Consider the following 25,678-nt stretch of genomic DNA (forward strand, 5'->3'; position numbering starts at 1 on the left):
AATGACAAAAAGTAACACTACCAGAGAGAGCCTACATAGAACAATACCTGAACAGCGATAAAACAAAAAGTGGCCGTTGCAGCACTATAGACATAGGGCGTGTACCCCGAGAAAATTTTAATTTTTAAAATTTGGAAAAAGAAAAAGAACAGAAAATTTATAGACATTTTAATTTGAATTGAAGTTTAAAAAAGTGCCAATTTTAGAAATCAAATTGACGTGTGTAGGTTAACAAAGATTTTATACATACATACAATTGGAAAGACTGGTGATTTTAAATTTTAAACTATGGGCAGTGTAGCAGCTACGTAAGAATACACACCTGATGATGGCCATTTAGGGCCGAAACATGTAGTGTGGAGGAAGGGAAGAAGAAAGAACTACAATTAAATTGTTGCACTTAAGACGGAGTTTGTCTCATATATAATGTCCAAACGTGCTTGGGTACATGTGTTTACCTGACTCAACAGCCCAGCGATACACTGCGGCCATTCCAAGAATTAAATTATCAGACCTTGTATTTCAAATGACAGATCTGTGTCTAAACCATGCAAATATCACTGCCAATGCATGAAAATTCACAGAGAATTAAAATCAAATGCAAGTTACTGTCCTAGTATATCTTGTTTATTGCCTAAGTAAGATGTGTGTTACAGAGACCCCGAAGTGTTTCGGACTTAAAAAGAATTTATACAGATAGTACTCGTACATTGTGAAATGAATCATATCAAAATCACAAAGAATTAACTAACTCTGGAAAGCTGAGTCCTTGAACAGCTGATAGTTGCTCAAATTGTCTAGGGATTCTTGCCATTTTATGGAAACCTAAACTGGAAAATCACCATTAAATAACACATAAAAAAAGAAAAATGAAACCCTAAGGTTCACTGCCATGTTAGAAGAGCCTGTTATTCACTTCTGTCTTGACCTTGCTGTATCCAGGTTAAACCCTTACATTTTTAAGCAAGGCTTTAATATCAAGAATACTAAGAGTTCTATCTTCTGCGATATAATGCCGTGTAGTCTACTGAAAACTGAATGATGATTTTGGAGGAACATATCGCCTCCATCTTCAGGGTGGAAGAATAAGCCAAGGAAGAAACCAGCATGAAACAGGTAGCAAGCAGGGCCATGTTATAACCCAGAAGACAGAACTCTTCATAACCACTGCTGTTGGAACTTCAAATCCGTTAAGAATACCACGTTCTGGGATGTGATGTTGTGTAATCTGATATAAATTCAGAGGAATGTACTGTCTCCATCTCAAAGGTCAAAGAATATGCCAAGCAAGCAGCATGTTGCTCCAAAACGATGTTGTACTTCTACCAGACTACATGGCAACTCATCTCAGAAAAGAGGGAACTTACTTTTCATAGTCACCGCCATGCATACCTCATATTTCACATTTTAATAATATTCCATCTAAGCCTAGATCTCCCAAATGATTCCCATTCCTCAGCATTTCTGATTAAGATTGCATTTCATTCAGAGATTACATGTACTCTGAACTGGATTGTACTTTTCGATGTTTGCATTACGTATGTGCCAATATATGCATTTACAGAACTGCGTTAACATGTTTATATTTATCAGACTGATATTATTATATAATATTAACTGAAACATATTTAAGAAGATTGAACTTTGCACATATAAATGGTAAAAGTCGTTACCAACCGTCACCATTTCCACGATCTTAAACAATATCCTTATACAATGATTTCAGAAGAAAATTATATAGCCAGAAAGGTCTGAAAGTAACAGTCCTTACCTGTATCTCTGATAATCTTCTTCATCCTTGTCTACATCTGAGAGCTGATTGGGGCAAGCAGCATTTCCTAAGAGACTCAGGTAATGAAGTGATGGTAAATTTTGGGCTATCTTGGTCAACAACAAATCCAAATTTTTGATCTGGTGAAACAATACCAAAACTTCCACATTACTGACATGATACAGTTGTGCGAGTTACAACAAATCTACTGAAGAGTTCTATCTTCTGGGATGTAAAGCAGTTTACTCTGTTAGAAGTCACCCGATGTTTCGGAGGAACACATCACTTTCATCTCCAGGTTTAAAGTACAAGCCAAGCAAGAAACCAGTGCGAAGCAGATAGCAAGGAGTCAAATGACAAGATGTGTATTTCTACAGATTATTTTATGTCTATCAACACAACACTGTTTCCAGCAGGTGAAGTTCACTGTCTAGAATGACATGTTTTGGAATGTGTGTGCCCAGTTTTTTGTTACAATTATTCTATTATGTATTTGGTGTAAAGTTTCCATGTAAACTGAGTGAATCCACCAATGTGTTTCATACTATACACATTGCATATGGCAATGGGTTTCTCATCTGTTGGTGGCCAGCAAGTATCTATCTTCAATGGGTACAACTGCAGTCTGCTTGCTACCTCCTTCATGCTGGTTTCTTGCTTGCCTCATTCTTCTACTGTGAAGATGTAGATGACATATTCCTCCAAAATGTCAACTGACTTTCAACAAACTACATGGTGTTATATCCCAGAAGACAAAACCCTTCATAATGACCACTGTGTGAACCTGAAGTCCAACAGATTTACTGCTTATTCTCAGTTTCAGTTTCCCACAGTACCAGGAGAGGATACCAGAAATAACAGTTAAATATCTGTTAATCTTTATCCTTTCCCTGGAGCACTGGACATTGCATTTCACAGCTGGTTCACAATCAACTTCATCAAATGATTTGTGATGGATTCTTTTGATCAATGCAAATGAACTAAACAACTTTAACTTCTTGCAGAAGATTCTTCTATCTTTCAAGTTTGAATACCATCCTCCTGATGTCTCTTACATTCAGAAAACAACCTTACAGCCTCGGTATGAGATCATACAAAGGCCAGGAAACAGTATGTCAAGCCATATAAAGTGCAAGGATTGTGAAATTTTCTTTTCAGGTTCCATGGGGACCAGTGAATTTGAACACCAAACTTAATAAAATATTAAGTCAAGGAAATCAGACACCGAGGCTACAAACTTGCGATCACTGAACCTGAACAATAGGCAAAAATCCTGAAACGAGACAGTTCTGAAAGCATCTGTGCCTACATTTCAAGGTGAGTATAGATGGATCATGAATATGAATTTACAGCTTTGTATTTTTGCATGGTGGCTATGAACAAAATGTAAATGACACCACAATTTTTGCACACAACAGTTTAGTATACAATTATGTTCTGATGTGGCAACTCAGAAAGGAAGTGTCACCGGAAAAAGATGAAACAATACAAACCAGTTCTGAAACATATTCTGGGACAAATGTATTCATATGCACTGCATCCAAACATTAAAGAGGATGACCACATTACCATCTTACATACTAACCACGAGGGGTTCTGCATACGTTTTTGCTTGTGAAACAGGAAGAATAGATTTTATTTTTATTTATTTCTTGAGAGTGGAATGATTCATACTTAGTTTTTGATTTACAAAGTAAATATACGCTGTGCAATTACTGAAGTAAATGAACATCATCATATTATTAACTGATGAAAAATTAAACACACAATTCCTCTGAACCCACTTGGGGTGGAGGGATTGCAATTGTGTATCTGACAGTATCTTAGGAATTTACATCAGATGGTACAGGAACATGTGTAATGAAAACCAACACAGTACCAAGACTGATTAAAGTGGTAAACTGCTGGATAGTTTGAAAAAAAATTAAAATTTAAGCTTACATCCATAATTTTCAAAGACAGGCTTACATATTATCAAGCCTCTCTATGTGTCTATATTTCATTAATAAGTTTAGTACTGACAGATTTTTATGAAATTTAGTAGACCACCGGCCAATCTTTGTACTTTATAATTACTTTACTGCCAACAATATTAATAAAATTGAGGCTGTGTAAATATGCAATGTGAAAGCAAACCAAGCACTATTAATAATTTAAGATCTTGAAATGTTACATGGTAATAAATGTTAAAAAACAACACATACACACACAGAAGTTTGATGTAGAGACTGACAAAAACGAACTCACAGCACATAACATTCACAAGGCTCACATTGTTCTTGTTGAGAGACAGGATCTGTAAGTTGGGTAGCCAGGGCACTAATATAGAATCACAAAGTTTGTTATTGTCCAGAACCAGTTCCTCCAGGTTTGAGAAGTTCTCCACACCCTGCAATGTAGTCAGACAGTTAAAGCTCAGGTCCAGGAACAGAGCTTTTGTGCCATACATTTGTCCCAGCACTGGAGGAATCTTCCAGCAGTCTTGCCCCACATAGCTTAGCTGAGAACAATAAAGCACGGCGCTTAATATAACAAATACAAAAGAAGTTACTCATAAGTGTGCACCATAAATTCATCACAGAGACTTTCTTCAATAGTCAGTAACTGGTCAGAGGATTTAGAGACCACGCTGGTTTTCTGGAACCCTATAATCCACTATCATCTTCACAGATGCCTGCCTTGGACCCCACCTTAAACCTCAGTCCACTTTACAGCTTCACACCTAGTTTCTCCAAGGTTCAATGTCTTTATCATCTAACACGACGGGAATTATCCTCTAAGTCCAAACCCTGTGAGCCGAAGACACAGATATTTGACGATTTTTTTTATTTCCATGAGCCATAGGGAAGTGCCAATTTGAGAGGCAGGTTCTCCTACAACTTTCATTGGTCATTACAGTTTCCTTGCAACATCCTCGATAGCGTTCTTTTTTCATGTCTTCTGCTGCAAGTCTGTGATGTCTACCTCAAAGGAGGGGCCAGATGATAGCAGCTGTTTTGCCACTCCTTCATTCTGCTTTTAAAGGGCCTGTTAGAGATGGAACAAGGTAAATACAAAAAGGACTGATAGTTTCTCCACTTTTCTTAGCATTCTCACCACTTCCTTCATTTTCTCTTGTTCCATCCTAAATTTTTGGAACAGTGTTGTTTATTTCATCTTGCGAATTTCCAGAAAATCAAATTTGCCGAACACCAGCAGTTTGAATGACAAACAACAGCTTCTCTCAATCCATTAATAGATGACTCCAAACCTGCTAATCTCCTATATGCCTGAGGTACAAAACTCCTTACCTGATAAACGATAATACCCCAGAATGGAAATGCAACCAACCATTTTAAATTTCTCCATAATAATACTTTTTGAAGGGTGTAACATTAAAATACTGGAGCTTGCACATGTAATACTTGAGCAGATGAATAATTTTCAGCCCAGACTTTTTCCAAAATCATTCACTTTTAATTTCCTGGTATGTAAGTAATGGCTGACAAGAATCAATCAAACTAGGCCATCAACCATGAACTTCAAAGTTCTGATGAAATGCTCTGTCCAGTCAGCAGAGATATGTGGTTGCATTCAGTGGCTGTAACAATTTAATATCCATTGCACCAAACAGCTGATTTCATGTTTGTTCTTGGGAAACAATCAAAGGAGGTACAAAATATCCTGTAGCTGGTGCACATCACTATGTTTCAAATGATACTCATTCTGCAGAATTAACTTTAGTCATGAAATGGCCTGAGTTTTCACAGTCAACTCTGGATGTCAATGAAGTAAGCTCCTTACTCACTTATGATCATCACTCCCTTTACTGGCAGTAAAACGATGCTTAATGTTATTTTTGAGAACCGCTAAGCAATTGCCATGTAGCAAAGAAAATGATCAGAATATCAGATATACAATATCTGGGACACATTGCTATTTGATATTTGACAAAACAACTGGTTGGCGGTTTCAGTTACATAATTTCTCAAAGAAATGTAGGAGCAAAATCTGTAACCCGTGCAACATAAAATCCAACATTTGCCTATGGAAAGGGAGTTTTTCAATTCAACTCACCTCCCCATTTTAAGTCTTCAGAATTCCAAAACTTCAAAATTCACAAAAGCCTGAATCACATCTACAATAAACTTTGATACAGCCAGAAATTCACCTTGCCTTCAAGAGAAAGGATGGCACTTCAGCATAGTGCAGCTCCTTCGGCCTAGACAGGTCAGCATCCGATACTTGGTCAACTAACCTTTCAGATATATGAGGACTCTGGTTTGATTCCTGTTTCCCACCCCTTTTTTCATACCATTTTAAAACCTCCCTAATCGTTGTCAGTAAAAGGTAATCATTTTCTTACTACTGGGACCTTTAACTAAAACAGCCAAGAAAGGTTGTGACCAAAAACGCTCTATATATTTACACTGACAACACTTGCGGGATAGCGTAAATTAATAACAGCCTTACTCTGTTATTATGAAACACAATCGCACTGTTGTTGACGTAAATACTATCGTCTTCCAACAAATCTTCTTCCTCTATAACCACAAAATCCATTTACTATGGTTATACAACATACACATCTAGTATACTTTCATACGGCTCATGTGATTCACGCGATCCCCTAAACGCACCCAAACGCTAACGCCTCACGCGACCATCCCGACAACTAGTCATGTGGCATGTAGAAAGTGGTTGTGACACAAGATCAACAGGTGTCCCAGCAGCAGACTACACTTCATACGAGCCGTGGTTTGACAAATGCCTGCACGATGGTGCCACAATCGTGACAGACCCGATAAAAGAAAAATTAAGAATAGGCCGCGCCAAAGTTCAAGCTGTTCATCGCTGGCTTCCCCACGTGGCGGCCCAGGTTCGATCCCGGGTCTGGTCACGTGGGATTTGTGGTGGACAAAGTGGCGCTGGGGCGGGTTTTCTCTGAGTACTTCGGTTTCTACTGCCAATCAGTGGCCGCCGTTCCGAGTGGACCCAGTTGGACTCCACCCCAAACTTAGTGAATTTTAAAAAGATTAATTAAAAAGGAAGAATATGTTTCAGCAAAATACCAGTTAATGTTCAGTCACACATAATCTCTTTCTTCTTCTTTTTCTGTCATACATAATGAAAGACAAAATATTCATAATATATTTAATTCTTCATCCACCAAAAATATGCAGTACACTACAAGACACTGGAACAATTAATATACAAGTTTAAGATATTTCAGTGACAGGATGTGGATTTGGCACAGCAAGCATGGTGGGATTCATGATTGCAAATAATGTTAACTGTGCACCTCCCAAGGTGAAACTATTAACATGTTTTACTTCTTTACTGTTTTTCAATTGAAATTACTTTTGATGACTATTATTATATGGACCACATTAACCATTTCCATACTACAAACAAGATATATAAATCAGCACTCTCACTTTTCACATGTGCACACGTGATGATGGTCAGTTTGGCCATAATATGCAGTTTTTGAATAATAGGAAGAGACAAATATTTTTGAAGTGTGAATTTTAACGCATAAACGAACTTGCACAGTGACGGTGAAAAGTGTGAGTGCTAAATTATAATACAAAATGCAACGGAGTGCTGCAGTATAATAATAAGATATATAACTTTGAAATCAGTCATTCTTTTCTTTATACTTCGGTGTGTAGTAGTCCTGTGAAAATGACTCTGTTCTGCTATGTCTTTATGATTGAAACAAACCTCTTGTAGCTTTCTGAAAACTTACAAAGTCAACATATGAGTACAAAATGACAAAATGCCTCTAAAATAGAAATAATTAATGTTCATACCAGCATATGTAAAATTCATGAAGACACAGAAAATATTTCATACACAAAAACAAAATAAATAACCCTATCAATACATAAGTACATTTTTACATGCTTCCCTTCTGCACATAATCCTTAAATATTTTTTAAAATTTCCTGTGTTATGAAAGGGATACACCAGTTTGAAATTTTGTTTATCTCTGGTATATGACATTATAATCAGATTGGTTTAGAATCTGATGAAGGCTGGGATTTTTTTTCAGTAAAATCCTACCTTTTCTGACAAATATTCATTGAAGCATTCTCTAAACCAAGCAGAATATACATATTTTGAACTGATTTCTTTTCTGTTTATTATATTTTTTTTAAGTGAATAATATATTAAACTGTTTTCATGTGTGTTGGTTTGCCTTCTTTCTGATGCATGTGTAAGTTATGAGTTCCTTATATTAGTCAGAAATGAGAACATTATAAAAACGAGAATAATATTCAAATCAAAGTTACACAGTATGTCTGATGCAATTATTCTTTATCTAATGAAGCTACACTTTACATGTCATCACATCATCAAGAATGTTTGGTCAAACTTTTACAGAAAATTAAAACATGTAATTTCACTGTAAATACAGAAGTTGTAAAGATGCTGTAAGTGAATATGAATAAATGAAACGTATTAATCAACGTCACTTCAAACACTGCAACTTGAATTTTATAAGCAGTATTTCAGCAAGATATTAAAATAATATTACATACAAATATATTGAAAATGGTATGATATAATGAAATCATCCAATGTGTTATTTAAAATATGCCCTTAAAGATTACATTCTTCCTAAAATAATTTGACAATTTTTGTGTATAAACATTATTTGTGCTATAAATTAATTAATATTCTCCAATCCATATTCAGTCTCCATAATGGTGGGAAAAAACCACACAAATCCTCATATGACATGACACCAATAAAACCATTAAATTATCAGAGAATAAGAATATATCTTCTTATAATTACTACAGCATAGTTATGACACAATGTGTTGAAGATTAGTTGTAGTATTTAACACAGATGTACACAAGTGTGGTATACACATTGACTTGTGGCTCAACTTGTATGCCTCCCTCACATAAAAGTTTCAATAAAGTTCATAGACATAAAACAGACTTTAAATTCATCACCATACATTTCTTTTGAATTAGAAGCACGTAAACCATGACGTGTTCCCATAAAGTAATACAATGTCTTGAGAATCACTGGGAAAATTGTATGTAGCTATGTACTTTATTTGTGCAGATAACTTGTTTTAAAACATCATTTGACATGTGGTGATAAAAATGTATTGTTTAAGTTCACAAATATCCAAGTTTATGTGCCTAATGTTCAATATTAATGCTGAACTGGCACTTCAACAGTTTATATTCATGAAATATCCCTTACACTGGTTTCCAGAAACGATTGAATTGGAAATATTCACCCTGTGAGGTAATATTCCACTTATTATGTATAACTGATATTTAAGCTGTTATAAAAGCCAAATTATCAGATTATACATTATACATTAATTTCTTCTGATGTTTCAGTTATGTTTTTATGAAATTTCTTAAGTAAACTGCCCAATATAACAGCTGTATAATCATCAGTCCATAATATATAATGTGACATAATAGCCTGCCAGCTATTGCAGATATTGTGTGGTCTTGATCTAGTCAAAAGAGAAATATCTACAAATGAACTGCCACAAATATCAATGTCCTGGTAGGTTATATGAGTTTCCTTGTAGGTAACTTCCACAATTTTCATTGTAAATTAACATGGGAGTCATGTAACAAGATCATGTATTTATAATGAATCGCTCAGAATTGATTATGTTACTCACTATCACAGTAACCTCAAAGTACTTCAGTTAACTGCGTTAATTTACACCAGACTTTATACATATAACATTTGGTTTTAAATATAAGTCTTGGAGCAGATTGTGATCAAAGTTTAGGCCATTTTTTAGTCATTTCCATCTGTATTCAGTTAACACAGGTTAGTGACTGAACTATGTAGTAAAGCAAGTTTACATAGAGATTATATGCTCTTAATCGACTGACATACTTCGACACTTTTATCATGTCTCCTCGTTGGCTAATATAGTGGTTGTGGAATGTCGTGGGTTAGAAGTCAACATTGTTTGGTTACTTCACATCAGATATAGGCTATTATGAATATTTAAGTTTTTGTAATGATTAGGAGGGATTTGTTTAAAATTTCTTAATCAATTTCAGATGGACATAAACAAGTAGTATAATAGTGGGTCACATCGAAACACACAGTGAACTGTGTTAGGAGTGTGTTTTGATGATTATGTACAAAATAGAAATATATATATATATATATATTTCACCATGGTATCACTACTTTCAAAGGAAATATACTGGTTCATTGCTGGCAAATTAATTCGTACAGCCTATGTCCTGACAAAATTCTTGTGAATGACCAAACTGACTAGCAGTTGCTGCAGTCATATGCAAAAGAATGTCACAAGTATTATCTCTTGATTTAACTAAGACTGCCTCGGTATGTGCAGAGGAGAATCCAGTGTACATTCTGCACTACTGATTGCGAAACCTAATTCATAATAGTCTGAAAGGAATATTCAGGTATTGTAGCTTATGCTTCTAGATCTGTCTGTACAGTAACAGGTGTTGTTTTGCCATCAGTGGGACAGAACTCCATTATTACCAGATGGGCTTAACACTCGTTCTCATGACTCTGTAATACATATTCTTATTAACACAGTGCTTGACATATGTTTAAAGGATGGCCCTTTTCTAATGGTAATGCTATGTCACTAACTGTTCAAATTTAATTTTATGTATCAAAAGAGTCTTCTGAAATGCACTCTAATTTGAATCATATTGCAACATATTAGCCAGTTGTGTCTGGTTCTCTGGGTAGCTGTGCAGATGGGAGAGTCTGAGAAGTCCATTATTGTGAGCAGTGGCTGTACAGCTCTTGAGAACTGCAAAGTTTTATCATGGAAGATATGCACGGTAGTTACTTCTGCTCCTCTGTGCAATTACCCAGACAGAAGAGTCTGCACTACCTTTTGCAGTGAGCTGTGATTTGTGGCTGTTAGATCTGATCCTCATGGCAGCTGTCCAGGCGGGAGAGTCTGCGATGTCCATTATAGTGAGCAGTGGGTTGACAGCCCTTGCGGGACACTGATCCTAACAGTGCAGGAGATGCACAGTTATTGGCAAGGTGCTGGGTTTTGCGGCGGGTGCTCACATATGTGGTGCAGGTATTGACTCGATGCAACACTGACGACTCAGTTGGATCCATTCCTGAAACAGGGTCACTAAGTCACTTACTCACACGCACTCACACACACACACACACACAACACAGTATATGTAATGTATTCTTTAAAGTTAATTCTACTTTTGGGTCTTTGCACCGTGGGTAGTTCTTTCAACATTTCAGATGTATGTGCTGCCTGCATAGGGTAAATAGGGTTGTTCCTGAAGGTAGACAATATGTATTATTTTTTTTATTGCTAGTGGGGTGGGACTAAGTACCTTGTACTGCAGCCACTTCTGGCCTATTGTACCAGCCCCAGATGATAGGTGAGGGTGATTGTGGAGCAATTGGTGGAATGAAGATTGGCAGGGGAAACCGAAGTACTCAGAGAAATCCTGCCCCAGTGCCACTATGTCCACCACAAATCCCACTTGACCAGACCCAGGATCGAACCCGGGCCGCCGCGGTGAGAAGCCAGCGACTAACTGCTTGAGCTATAGACAATATGTACATACACATCCAAGAACTGGGGAGCACTGTCGACATCCACAAGGTGCAAAGACTACTGAAGACTACAGGTAATCTTTTGCATGTACAATCTCCTGGAAACGCACGAGCCTCTGAAGAATATGTCAATCGCGTTAGAGAGGCATTCCAGCGAAGTCCGCGCAAATCAGTTCATGCTGCTAGCTTCCAGTTATAAATTCCACGTTCAACGGTGCACGATGTACTATACAAAAGGCTCCGCCTAAGATCGTACAGGATTCAAATGATTCATGCACTAAAACCGAGGGATCAAGTAGCACGCACAAATTTCGTTTGGACACGCTAGAAAGAACTGACGCGTCACACGATTTCCTCCGCCAAGTCTGCTTCTCGGACTAAGGCGGCTTTCCATGTCAGTGGAGATGTAAACAGTTACAACTGCAGGATTTGGGGCAGTGAAAATCCACATGTCACAAGTGAGTTGGAGAGAGGCAGCCCAAAAGTAAACGTGTGGGCAGGCTTAATGCACGACAAGTTGATTGAACTGTTATTCTCTTCAGAAAAGACTGTGACAGGACGTTCGTACGTGGACATGCTGGAGCTGTATGTGCTGCCCCAATTACCACCTAAAACTATCCTCAAACGAGATGGGGCGCCACCATATTAGGAATCACCTGGACAGAGAGATGGCTGGGAGACGGATAGGTAGAAGTGGACCAATCGCCTGGCCTTCTGTGAGCCGATTGTCTAGAAAATGTGGGAATCTCAACATTTCACAACCCTATGGGCCTCCATGGCCTGTTACAGGGATATCTTTACTTTTACTTTTAATAATAATAATAATAATAATAATAATAATAATAATAATTTGTGAAACTCTTTATGTCAAAAAGTCCCTCAAGCGCTATAATGAGCAAGAGTAGCTAAATGGATCGCAATTTTGTGGAAACCGCAGCTACAAATAGGAATTGTCAATTTTTCTCAATGAACTTTAAAACGGCATTGCTTAAGTTATTAATTACTTGATCATTGTAATTGTGATGCTCTGTGTTCTGTAATATGAAGGATCTACGATAAAATTATTATTTACTATAATTAATATATGTGGTGATGGCCGTGTGGGGCCGAAACATATCGTGAACAAATAAGTTAATATAAAGTGACATTGAAGAACATTCACACGACTGGGAACTAAAGAGAGTTTCAGAAAGAGACAGACTGTTGAAATATAGAATTAACCAGTGATTTCAACAGGATACCGAAATATTATATTATGTAACATCTGAGCGTTAAAATTTTAATTTATTTTGACGATAAGGAAAATGCATAAATTTCCGAATTCTCACAGATCGCTTACCACGTTTTTTAATAACATTTCCGGTATGTTTAAGTTGCTAATAATCTCAGGAGCCGAGAGAGAGTAGCCGGTATAGCAATTGGCTACGGGCTGGACGATCGAGGAGTCGGTGTTAGATTCCCGATAAGGTCAAGAATTTTCACTTCTCAAATTGTGCAGACTGGCTCTGGGCTCCACACAACCTCCTATACAATGGGTACCGGGGGGCTCTTTCCCGAGGGGAAAAGCGGCCGGGCTGTGAATCTGACAACTCATTTCCAACTAGTGCCGAGGTCTAGAAAATGTGGATCTATACATCCATTCCCCCGCACGTCTTCATGGCGTAGCTTTTAATTAAGCACAGGGACAACTTTACTTATAATCTCAGAACTATGATACTATGCACATTACATTTAAATTCTCAACTTATCACTGAACTAGCCTACTTTAGCGTGAGCTACATTACCCGTAAGACCCATGCCTGTCACAGATGAAGTGTTGCAGTGGCGGTGCCTCGCGGTGAGTGGAACAAGTCTTCTGAGACATGGCACACGAACAAAAGCCGTACAGAACCCCGCTCTGAAGCGAGTGTTCATCCAGCAATAAATAACTGGGTTGTAGCAGGAATGTGACATCGCGAGCCAGTGGAACGCGAACCACAAGTAGGAAGTTCCTGGCCACTCAGCGAGACGTCTGTTCTTCTCCAGTGCTACCTACAGGAACAGAAACCAAACGATCTTCACGTGAATATATGATTACATGCGATATGCATGGTTAAATATCGTTAAGTGACTAATAATAATGGGTTCTTGATTCGATGATTGCATTTATTGGCACTTTTTTACAGTTAGAGTTAATTATAACAGCTTATACATTGAAATCTCTATGAATGACGTCTGTCTGAGGTATCTCTAGCGACTGAAATCTCCTGGACTGAACTTCTATGCGGACAGAATATCGATCACCAAGTCGAACAGTTAATGGTCCTTCTCTTCGCGCCCTCGATGACGTAGCCTCGGTTGTAGTTGTGAACGCCACGTGATCTTAGAACCAGGTCGAAGTACCGAGAATGGCTTGAGGGCAGGAAAAGTGAAAAATACCCAGAGCGTGAGCATGAGATTCTCTTCAGAGCCTAACGCGCCTTGCTCCGACGAGAGAGAGTTTACTGAAGAAGTCCCTGGATCACACTGTTCAACTTGATTTATTGTCCACCACACTACACGATTTTATAAATTAGTCACTTTCGGTCGCGGATAAAACTGTTCTGGTACACAACTGTACACAACGCGCAATAGTTACAATGAATATTATTTATACCAAATACTAAATGTTACTGGTACACTCATTTTGAATACTACCACTATTACTGTTACTATTTTATGTGCGTCATCCAAATTCAGTCCTTTAAATACTCTTGGATGACGTAATATTCCGGAACATTCCGCATAAAGATCTTTCTTGAAGCTTCCACACTGTTCTACAGATTCAGAATGCTCTGGAAGTTTCTTTAATTGGGCTGGTGGGAGGAATAGGCGATTCACACGCCGCACCGGCTATCAAAGATGGTTCTAGTAGCTCTTATCTAAACATTCCTAGCCACAAATCCTCAGAAGAGTTACAGCAAAAGTGGGTATAAGTCATTTTTAGTACAAGATTGGTATTAAGTCCTGATTATTAATATTTAAGAATTATGCCCGTAGGTAATGATCGGTTACAGTCTGTTGTCATGGGAAACTGTTTTCTGCGACACGCTACCTAGCAAAGACACTTTCGTTGCTATTCGTTGCAGCGGGAACGTGGTTGCCGCGCCGAGCAATGAACGTCTGCTCAGCTCCACTATTCCGGCTTTCAGTCGTCATGTCACAATATGAAGAACGTTAACCAATAATGCTGGGAGAGGGAACGCCCTTGATTCGCATTCGAGAGTTGATTGGTTCGAATATTGACTGGAACAAAGACCATTCTGTTTTCGTGTTTTGCTCTTTCCTTCCGGCTAAATTCCGGGAGGGTTTCATTATTAGGTCATGGCCACGCTTCTTAAAATCCTCTCCAATTCCAGTACATCACGTAGTACAGACTAGTTAACGAAAACGTCCTAAGACAACCCGCACACTCGTCATGAAAACTGTGAAGTCCTTGAGGTTCCGCGAATACTTTCTTCATGGGTTTGTGCTGTGGCTGAAATTACGACGCCGTCAGAGCGTCGGACTGCACGAATGTTGCAATGACTGAGAGACTGGAAGGTACTCGTAAAAAAGCGGTAGTGTTGTAATCGATGTGTTATCCTGCCATTTCCTTGGAAGGATTCAGGAAGATCACGATAATTTCAGTCAGGACAACCGATGTACGGGTCAAAATTCGAACCGAACACATCCCGAATACAAGTCCAGGGCGTTCCCANCGTTCCCACCGCCATGTTGGTCTTTGATAAAGACGATCCACATTCTTTGCTAATTGATGCCACTAATAACGGATAATCTTCAGATTAAAATAATTTACTTTAGATCGCCTCTGTGGTCTAGTGGTCAGAGTTCCTGCCTACAGATCCAGAGATCCCAGGTTCGATTCCCGGACCTACCAGATTTTCTGAGTAGTCGTCTTGAACGGGGTGATGATAATTAAAGAGCTATTTCAAAGAAATAGCGGCTCCGGTCTAGAAACCGAAATTAATCGCCGTGGGAATTCGTTGCGCTGACTACGCGACACCCTCTATCCCCTAAAAGTTGTCACTAACTTCGCCGACAAGCGACGATCGCTCGGTCGGTATAGTTCACTTGCGGGCTACAGGCCACGGAGTTTTTTGTTTTACACTCAATATTTCTTTAAACACAGAAACAATAAATAAATTTTGCGTTTCTTATGTCTTTTACGTGTCATTCTTACCGTTGTACACAGAACATTATAAAAACCGGGTATACGTAAGTACATACTTGTATACTAAATAACCTACGAACGGGTTTAATAACGACACACTCAAAAGCATCAGCTCGTAATAATAAAAAATTCTTACAGATCACTCCAAGTAAAAAACTTGTTGGGCGATACATATAAAGGCGCGTCCACATTACTCGTGCTCGTGTGACTTGCTATGCTCGCGAGTAATAAGGACGATATGACAAGTCACGAGACAAGCAATTTTAAAATTTTTAATTTAAAAATTGTAGTTACTATAGGATTCTGACGATCGTGTATAACACACAGAGATATTGGGTTTTCGGACTTTATCCATTGTCCTGATTTTTAAAAACTGTAGCCAATAAATTAAAATACGACTACAGCCTATACACACTACGAGTAAATATACGGATCCTCACGCGCCGAAGCCTGGCGAGCAACTGAAGCAGTGTGGACGAAGGTTTACGGGCACAAGTAAAAGCCACATGAGTCTCCTGAGGAGCACAAGCCTGGCGAGCACGAGTAATGTGCACGCGCCTTAATAATGAGCGTAGGCTCCATTATTATATGTGAGCAAGGTCAAAACCACACGACCCAACTTATGTGAGAAGATCCCGATGGACAGGCGCCCCACACTATAGTCTCTTCTACCACCAGAAAATCATGTCAACACGTAGCTGTCACAAAGTTTTAAAGAGATTTATTACAAAATATCTTATCTCTGTACAATTTTAATTTTAGTTTTTAATTTTAAATTTTACTGCCTAAGTATTTAAGTTTTAACTGAAAATTCAATTTATNATTAAATTTATGCATTTAAAACTCACAAGAACACAATTTGGATCCATACTTAAGTTAGATGTAATTCAAGAAATAGGACTTGTATCACTGTACGCATGTTGATGGCCCAATACAAGGGCCGAAACATGTAGTGTCAACGGCAAAATAAAACAAATATTGATACAATAGTGTCTATTTTGGTTTTCAGGGCTACTGTTGTGTAGACTGCCCCATCACGCAACAGAATGCGTACTATTAGGCCTAAGACTCTGTATATTCAGTATGATTCTATCACACGAATTCTTCTTAAATCGAATGTTCTCTTCTTACTTTTAGTGCTGGAACTGAGAGAGGCAGAATGAGTTCGTTAAACTACCAGGCTACACGGAGTCACATCCCAAAGATAGTATTCTTCAGAATTAAGTTGAACTGAGTTTTTGAGAACTTTAAAATACAATTTTGCGAGAAGAGATATCGTTTGTTTGTCGGCACGCAATAAACACTAAGTGTTTGTGTCTCTTACAGTTTGAGTTCTGCTGCAACTGTTCCCAGCAAGCGCATGGAAAATAGGCAGGAGAAGAAGAGGGTGGAGAATGATAAGATAAACATGGGGATAAGAAGAAGTAAAAGGGAAAAATGAGATAAGAATAGAACGAGGAGATGAACAAGAGGACAAGAGAAAGGAGAAATAAGGATGTGAATAAGAACAGGAGAACAAGAGGAAGTGGATGTTGGACAAGAACAACAGAATAAGAGAAAGGCGATAAACAAGATTTGCAGAGAGAACAGATGGCAAGGAAAGAGAGTAACGGCAGGAGGCAATCTCAGCATTTTGACTCTCCCGGAGCTAGTACAGTGATATAATTAAAAACGTTATTACAAAATTTATTTCTGCGAAAGACGGCCATTATGGACGTAAATGACAAAACCATAAATTTCTGTTAGGTTTATATGGCCTACATGTCTCCGACATCCGCAAAATGAACAGGGTGTCCAGAAAAATGAGTTCTGAAACCTGTTCGTATTATGTTTTTTTTTCATAGAAAAACTTCCTATTCACGTATACACGAAATTACTTCTGTCTTCTGTTTTTCTGACTGGTTTAAGAATTCCAACAATAAATTCATTAAGTTACTTCTAATACTTTATTAGAGCAGCCATAATCACAACGCAGTCGGAAGGCTTGCCATAACAACACAAACCATGAAGTTGAAAGAGCCGTAAAAATTGACTATAAAGTTTTAACGCGCACGCAGGTCTATGAAATTAAATTTCAAGATATAGTACTTCCTCGCATATATTTCTCTTAACGCGTTGTGATACCCAGGACAGGAGTTACCTTCTCTCGCTAGTTCATATTCCGTATGCCGGTCGAGTGGCCCTCAACGCTGTAATTTAGGTCATAGGCTCTTCAGTTTCCGTTTCATAGGTTTCCTTTTCCGTACGAGATGTTCAAAGTAATAAGAATTACGTGGATTTACAATATCCCGCTGCTGAATGCCTTTCTTACAGAATAGCAACCGCTCAACTTTACAGCAAACAATCGCTACAGAGTGATAATATTGTCACGTGTGTGGGGGGGGGTGGGTGGTACGCGTGACGAAATGACGGTTTCTAGTTCGGATGCTTGGATTTATTAACAGCTTGGTTACGCACTCTCTTAGTTACACACTAATACAGCGCTATCGCTGATTTACATGCACTTTTTTTATTGCTAGTGGGGTGGGACTAAGTCCCTTGTACTGCGGCCACTTCTGGCCTATTGTACCAGCCCCAGATGATAGGTGAGGGTGATTGTGGAGCAATTGGTGGAATGACGATTGGCAGGGGAAACCTAAGTACTCGGAGAAAGACTGCCCCAGCGCCACTTTGTCCACCACAAATCCCACTTGACCAGACCCCGGGATCGAACCCTGGACGCCGCGGTGGGAAGCCAGCGACTAACCGCTTGAGCTATGGCGCGGCCATTTTAAGAGCTTGGTTACACACTCTCTCTTATTTACACTCTAATACAGAGCTATCCTTGATTTACATGCACTTCATAATCCACTGTTACAAGCACACTAGTCCTCTCTTGGTAATGGAGCTGAACACAGAAACTAGCGCTTCAAATCACTCAAAGTATTACACATGAATAAAGTCTTCCAATCACAGGCCAAGTCTTCACACGACGAACTTCTCGTGGCTGTCACTTAAACACTTACCCCATAATCTTACTTGGTCAAAGTGAAAGTCACATTGCGACCGAGCGTCAGTCAGTCAGCAAGTCTTGGTGTCCGAGCTCCATCTGGGGCTCATGACCAGATATTTCTTACTGTTTGATAGTTACGGTCTCGTTCTTCTGGGAGGCCCTCTCTGGCGAGGGAGGGAGCCATCTTGCTGGGCGATAAGGAAAAAAAAGAAGGGGAACAGCATTTTCCAGGTGTGTTGATAATATCCTTCTGAAGATGGTCGTTTTGATCAAAACATATAAAGGATGAAAAATTACAAACAAAACTTTTATCAATCACACTGTACGGTGGTTAAATTCTTATATTCAAGGAAGGACGTAGTAAAGAGAAGGAAAAGTAAAAAAATAGATACAGAAAGAACGAAAACAAGAAATGGAAGTGAAGGAAAACATGCAGAAACAAGGTTTAAAGACAAGGAAATACAACTTACTTACTCAGCTGAGCCTGGTCGTTTTTGAGAAGCCACAGGTCGCTCAGTAGTTCAAGAATTTCTCAGAATTTATTGAACCCGAAGGCATATCGCCATGTTCAAAGAGCCCTCATCTGGTCCCTGTTCCAAGTGACATGAATCCAGTACATACACACACCAAGTTCAGTGGGTCCGTTTTAACCACGTCATGGCGCGGCCTCGGGTTGCGGATGGAGGAACGCTTCTCATGATGTGGAGGGTAGCTGCGAGTATATTAAATAAACACGCTCTGGCAGCCGAAATGGGGTGGTCCTACATTCTGAGGGTTGGATGTCGGACAAATCTTCACAATAAATAACAGCTTGTAACAAAATGTTACACAGATCCCTGGGGAAAAATACAGAAGAGAGAAAAACAACTTACGCATTAACGAAGTTCCTGTCTTCCTGTCTGTAAAGGTTCGGCCACACAGAGCGCTACGCTATGTTCGCTACGTATGCTACGTACGCTGTGTACACTCTGCGACGCAGCTAACATAGGGAATAGCGTACGTACCGTACGGATGTCTCTGAGGCCAGTCACATTGGCAATAAAAGGAGATATTTTTTCTGTTCGTATAGCGAACATAGCGTACGTAGCGCTCTGTGTGGCTGAACCTTAAGTGGCTATTACTCACCATTAGTATGTTGAATGGCAACCAGCACGCTGTGAAAATTATCACCACGATCACCATCATTTTGATCATCTGAAAGAAAGAAAAACATCACAGTAATTCTTCCAATTAGTTTCTTTCTTTCAGGTTTTCTTAACGAAACTTTGCACGCATTTCTCTCTCTCCCCAACCCGGACTGTATATTTCACCCGTTTCATTTCCCTTGATTTGTTCCTCCTAATAACAGATATATTATTAATGACGCCAAATATTGTGTATCTCTATGTTAGAAACAGTCAGCATTCATGTTCCTACTTGGAACACATTTCACCTCACTATGTTCAGCTGCTCCTCCGGCCGCTGCCCGTCAGATAAATGTGTTTCTGCTGCCAATTCAGTCTGTAAACCTACAGATATTTTTAGCAACTAAAGTTTAAATGTAAATAACGTAAACTGATTAAAATTTTTTGCCTTTGTTTGTTTTCCCTTTGAGTTTCTCTTACTGTTGGCCGCGCCATAGCTCAAGCGGTTAGTCGCTCGCTTCCCACCGCGGCGGCCAGCGATTTGTGGTGGATAAAGTGGTGCTGGGGCGGGTTTTCTCCGAGTACTTCGGTTTCCCCTGCCAGCCCTCATTCCACCAAATTCTTCATCATCATAATCACCCGGGACAGGCTACAATAGACCAATCAGTGGCCGCCGTGCCGAGTGGACCCAGTTGGACTCCACCCCCCACTAAGCGATTTTTTTGTTTTACTGTTGTTTTTTATTCGTTCTGATTCTGTAATTGTCCAGAGGATGTTGAGCTCGGCGCGTAAATAAATAATAATTTGAATTGAATGTCTGTTACTATCACAATTAATCAGTGGCCATTAGGCTGCTGAACCCAAAAGTTAATGAAAAAGAATTAAACAGAAATGTATAATCAAGAGGACGTCTGATAATTTTGGAATACAGACCGGTTGCTAGGCAGCGGTCAGCGTGCAGTGTACTGGCCGGAAAGGGGTGTTTTGTGGGGCGCCCTCTCTGACGAGAGGACGAGTCTCTTTTTTGTACATGCTACTGGCCCTTGCCAGCGTAGTCTTTCCCTTGGGACTCGCGACCATATTTTACTGTCTCAGATTTGAGACTTCCATTTCCGTCGCCTTCTACGACTCGCAGGGTCACGGTGGAGGTATCAGGCCCCGCCTCCTCACGGGTTTAATTGTATCCTTTGCGGAGACGGGGATGAATACCTCCACCGAAGCCCTGCGAGTCACAGGAGGCGATGAAAAGGGTAGTCTCGAAACTGAGAGAGTAAAATAAAATTACTAGTACCACGGGACTCGCACCCAAAAAGTGGGACATTCGCCAACCGGTAAGGACGTAGCAGAGACATTGTTAGGATCCGTTACCAGGAAACGACTAGTGAAGAAATATAAGACTTTATGTTTTCTGCAGTGCATTCACTGTGAACTGTTAGAATCTAGTATCTGAGGCACAGGGATACTTCGGCAACCCAGAGTAAGGGGAACGTCCGCTGTTGGAAGCCGTTGTTAGGCAACGACTGGTGAAGATACAGCATACTGAGAATACTAGTGTGTGTAACAGTAAACTGTAAAGTGTAGTCAAGAGTCTTGTGTATAATTGGGCAATAAATCGAGTCACCAATCAAAACCCCGTCTATAATCACGCGACAGTATTATTATACGGCCCCAATTCTAGCAAGGTCTCTGATCTCTTCATTTTTCTTTTTTAGAACCTTTCGCTTTACATTGTTACGTATCCGTGTTCCTTTCAATATCTCTGAGCTTCCGTTTTTTCGTCTTGAATTTGGCAACGACTCCAATATCTGATCAGAAAATCTTATTGAAACCGCCTTCTGCCAAATCGTGTTATCAAAAATATGTTCTTGAATTTCATCTGAAATTGCTTCCATCCAACCTTTCACTCCCTAATGCACTTATTCGTTTTCACTATCCTTTCACGCCGCCATTGGTAATCTATTTTAAACGATAGCAAAATGGTGACTTTTCTTTCAGAGTGAGGGGGAAACACAATCAGTTCTTCGAAGACTGTGGTGTGACAGGAAGCATCTCTTCTAGTTCCTTTATTCTTCGACTGCAATAACCATGTTTCTTCTTTGAAGTACTAGAGGCGACATAGCCAGGGGCAGCTGACACACAATGGAATTCTGATATTCAGAAGAAAAAGTAGATCGGTGAAAACTGCGCTAACTGTCATAGAAGCTGTGTAACAATTGACTGAGATTTAGAGAGGACAACCAAATGCTACTCATTAAGCATTCATTTAACGCCATTTATCCACAGCTTCGCCAACAAATTTAAATAAAACGAACTTTAAACGCACTCGCCTTTAGGATATTACAATTTTGGGTTCCTAAAGATAAAAGAGCACAGATTTTGAAAAAATTTCGTACTAATAGTATATGTTCTGTAACATATCACTATAAAAATTCCAGATGACACTTTCTTTATCAATTACTGAACCTCACACCAAATTAAATCAATCATTCTTTTTTTTTTTTGCGCTACAGCCCTAATTTGGGACTAGGCCTACCTCCATGAAACTTTCCGTTCACTTCGGCTTTACTAGATCTTAGACATTCGGTAGGACTCCTTGGGCGGGTGAGCAGCTCGTCGCAAGGCCTCTACCTGTATACAAACACAGAAAAACGCACACAAACATCCATGCCCTGAGTGGGATTTGAACCCACGATCCCGGCTTCCGAGCGAGCGAAGACAGTGCATGCCTTAGACCGCTCGGCTACCGTGACCGGCTAAATCACTCATTCACTGTTTTCTATTTTACATTTTACTGAAATCGCCTCAGCGGAATTTGAAAAAATTTATTCTAATACAAAATTCCAGATACTGGAGGCGTTGTTTTCTACGTTGTCCGTGCTGTATCAGAGGGAAATAGTGGAGCAGCAAATTCCATGACTTCCTGTTTACAAACATTCTAAATAATTGTTTGAATCTGCCGTTTCGGGTTTGAGAGCTCAGGTTTATTAAAACCAGAAGGTTTCTGGAATTGGTTCTAACCTAGCATTCAGAAGAACAGGATTCTTAAGACCATAGGTCCGTGGTTTGAGAGCAGCTCTACCTTAGGTGACCAACAGAGTAGGTATTCTTTCGTATGTTGTTCACTTGAAAATGGATACAGAACTAATATCCGAAACATAGGCTTTTTAATAAGACAATTCACGGCACGTAACAAGTATTGAGAGAGAAGAGAAATGAGTGCTAAATTCAGGTGGAAAACCCTGTAGTGACCACTGGGAAGACCTGAATATGAGAGGATAATATTAAAATGGACCTAAACGAAATAGGGTGGGAGTATGAGGATTGGATTAATTTGGTTTAACATGGGGAAAATGAGTCGGGATTGCTCAGTCGGTATAGCGACTGGCAACGGGGTGGACGACCGAGGTGTCAGAGTGAGTCAAGAATTTTCTCTCCTCCACGACGTCCAGCCCGGCGGTGGGGCCCACACAGCCTCCCCTTCAAAGGGTACTGCAGGCTCTTTCCCCTGGGTAAAGCGGGAGAAGCATGAAGCTGACCACTCACTTCCAGTCAGTGTCGATGTCAAGAATACCTGAATCTGTACATCCACTCCCAAACACACCTTCATGGCATTGTGCTTAATTAGTTAAGCACACGGAAAACTTTAGGCATAAATATGGGCAAAAGTGGATGGATCTCGTAACCATAATAAAAATGGGCTTGTGTCAAACCGCTGTAGATTCGGGACCAATCATCCCAATTAACCCATCAGAAGCCAGACGCCACAAATATTTACGGCCTGCGATCTTGTGACATGACCAGAGATCAACAGGAGAGCTCCGAAGTGATAGCCTGTTGGTCCTGTAAAGGAACACGTAATGCCACAACGTGGAAAACTTAGAATTTTGACACCTGCTGCTTGACGTTTTTTTCTAGTTCCACTCCTGAACGCCTTTATTGACTAAGGGACGGTCTTGAACGAATTCCACATTTGGCTCTGATGGGTGGAAGGCATATGCAAGTATAAAGCTTTGATCTACATATTCGGTGGTTTCCAGTTTCTTTGTAGTTGATAAAAGCAATAAAATGAAGCCCTTTGACAATTTCGAACTTTAGAAAGAAGAGAGAGACACACAATTCAATATGCAGCACAACATTTATAGGGCCATAAAGTGAGGCGGTTTTCGCTTCGGTTGTGTAGGCTTCTTGAGTTCGGGAATTTCGTTTTTCTTGTTATTTCCTTTTCTAAATCACGCTCTGCTGTGAAGCAAGTTTGTCGGATCTACTTCTTGGAAAGTTATTTCATATGTTCCACTATATTTTTTTTTTTCCTAAGCGCCATGTTTCGAGCTTTCTGAATCACCAATCGATACGAATTCTTCCTGTCTGTGTACGAAGAATGACTCAAATAAATTTAATAGGAAAATTTGCAGGATCTGAGGTCCTCACTATATATTATCGTTTAGTTCGTTGAAATTCCACCAATGTTTCGGAGGAACATGTCGCATCCATCTTCATGTTTAGAATAATAATCCACATAAAAAACCAGTGTAAAAGCATGGAAATGTTTCCTTCCTGTTTCATGTATAATCCGAAATTTAGACAAGCCACTAGCTTTGCTTGCCACTCACTTTCAAGCTGGTTTCTGGCTTATTCTTCCGCAATGAAGATGGAGGCAGTATGTTACTCCGAAACGCATGTGAATTTCTACTGCCCAGAAGATGATACTCATCAATTATTGAAGTCTTCATTTAGTAAGAAAAGTATAGTGTGTAGGATTTTAGGTTTTCACCGCGGTGGTTGTGAATAGTACTCTGTTTTGGGATAGAACTCGGTGTAGTTCTTTGAAAATCTCCAGGTTTTCCTGTTTTGGTAATATGTTTGAATGTAGCAATTGTAATTCAAAGTTAACTTCTTTATTAAGTGCTGCTTCAACAGGCAGACATACGCAGCCGGACGTAGTGACTGTCACTGGCTTACACCAAACAAGATTCTTTTATTCTGTAAATCGATTTATATCGATCCTGTAGTTAAAAACAGAAGAACGCTGTACTGAAACCGCAATTATAGCGAAAGGCATGTTCTAGCTGCTTCTATTAACCTTGAATTTATGGACCGCGCCATAGCTCAAGCGGTAAGTCGCTGGCTTCCCACCGCGGCGGCCCGGGTTCGATCCCGGGTCTGGTTAAGTGGGATTTGTGGTGGACAAAGTGGTGCTGGAGCAGGTTTTCTCCGAGTACTTCGGTTTCCCTTTAAATCTTCATTCCACCAAATTCTCCATCATCATAATCACCCGGGACAGACTACAATAGGCCAATCAGTGGCCGCCATGCCGAGTGGACCCAGCTGGACTCCACCCCCCACTAGGGGAATTTAAAGAAAAAATTAAAAATTAAAGTTAAAATAACGTATTGTTACTTGATTGATATTCTTAAACATTCATCGAGTGGGACCCCCCTAGTGGGTACGCAAAGTATTAAAGAGATTATTGAAAACTTTGTGAAAACTTTAACCTTTATGTGACCCATACCCTATTCATATTTATTATCCGGGATATCCAGGGTTCATATCTCGGTATGGATAATGGATATCATGGCTGATTTTATTTTGTGATTTTCTTCATCTTTTCCTTAAAAATTCTGTGACAGTGTTTGAACAAAGATAATGGTCACCTTTCAATTCACTTTGACACTATTATTTAATGGTGCATAATCTGAGATCTTGAGATTTTCGGTAAATACAGATACAACGCAAATAAAATGTAACAACAGCTTTCACACGTATGAAAATGAAAAGCTTCCTTCACCACTCGCAGTCCATTTATGACAAATTACATAGTACTCATAGTTCAAATTCAACATTTTATTTTGAACATCAGTAACAAGAGAAACCAACTAAAGTTAAAAGCAAAACAAATTCAATGGATACTAGGAAGAAGATCAGCACAAGCAATAGAAAGCAAACTCCTATACAAAGCAGTACTCAAACCCATGTGGACCTATGGAATTCAGCTATTGGGGACAGCCTCCTATTCCAACATCGAAATCCTCCAGCGC

At 39.4% G+C, this 25,678-nt stretch overlaps 2 protein-coding genes across 4 annotated transcripts in view; both read right to left on the reverse strand.

Moving 5' to 3' along the window:
- Positions 1 to 6,404, reverse strand: part of LOC111865612 (leucine-rich melanocyte differentiation-associated protein) — a gene marked incomplete at its 3' end in the record, with an annotated part of 7,477 nt that extends 1,073 nt beyond the window's left edge. Inside the window, 3 exon segments of one of the 3 annotated variants that reach the window (XM_023853787.2) lie at positions 1,772 to 1,911; positions 4,044 to 4,160; positions 6,224 to 6,404. In XM_023853787.2, coding sequence (XP_023709555.2) covers positions 1,772 to 1,911; positions 4,044 to 4,160; positions 6,224 to 6,313 — 347 coding nt within the window. 3 annotated transcript variants of the gene reach the window in all.
- A 486-nt stretch (positions 6,405 to 6,890) lies between these two features.
- Positions 6,891 to 19,718, reverse strand: LOC111865611 (RYamide receptor). The gene is made up of 3 exons (XM_023853785.2): positions 19,645 to 19,718; positions 13,120 to 13,366; positions 6,891 to 10,875 (listed from the first exon to the last, which is right to left on the reverse strand). Exons 1-3 carry the CDS (start codon positions 19,711 to 19,713, stop codon positions 10,664 to 10,666), a joined length of 528 nt encoding a protein of 175 aa, XP_023709553.2. The 5' UTR covers positions 19,714 to 19,718; the 3' UTR covers positions 6,891 to 10,663.
- Between the last annotated feature and the right edge of the window lie 5,960 nt (positions 19,719 to 25,678).

The sequence above is a fragment of the Cryptotermes secundus genome, unplaced genomic scaffold (assembly GCF_002891405.2).
Source record: "Cryptotermes secundus unplaced genomic scaffold, Csec_1.0 scaffold1730, whole genome shotgun sequence".
In the NCBI taxonomy this organism is placed as follows: domain Eukaryota; kingdom Metazoa; phylum Arthropoda; class Insecta; order Blattodea; family Kalotermitidae; genus Cryptotermes; species Cryptotermes secundus.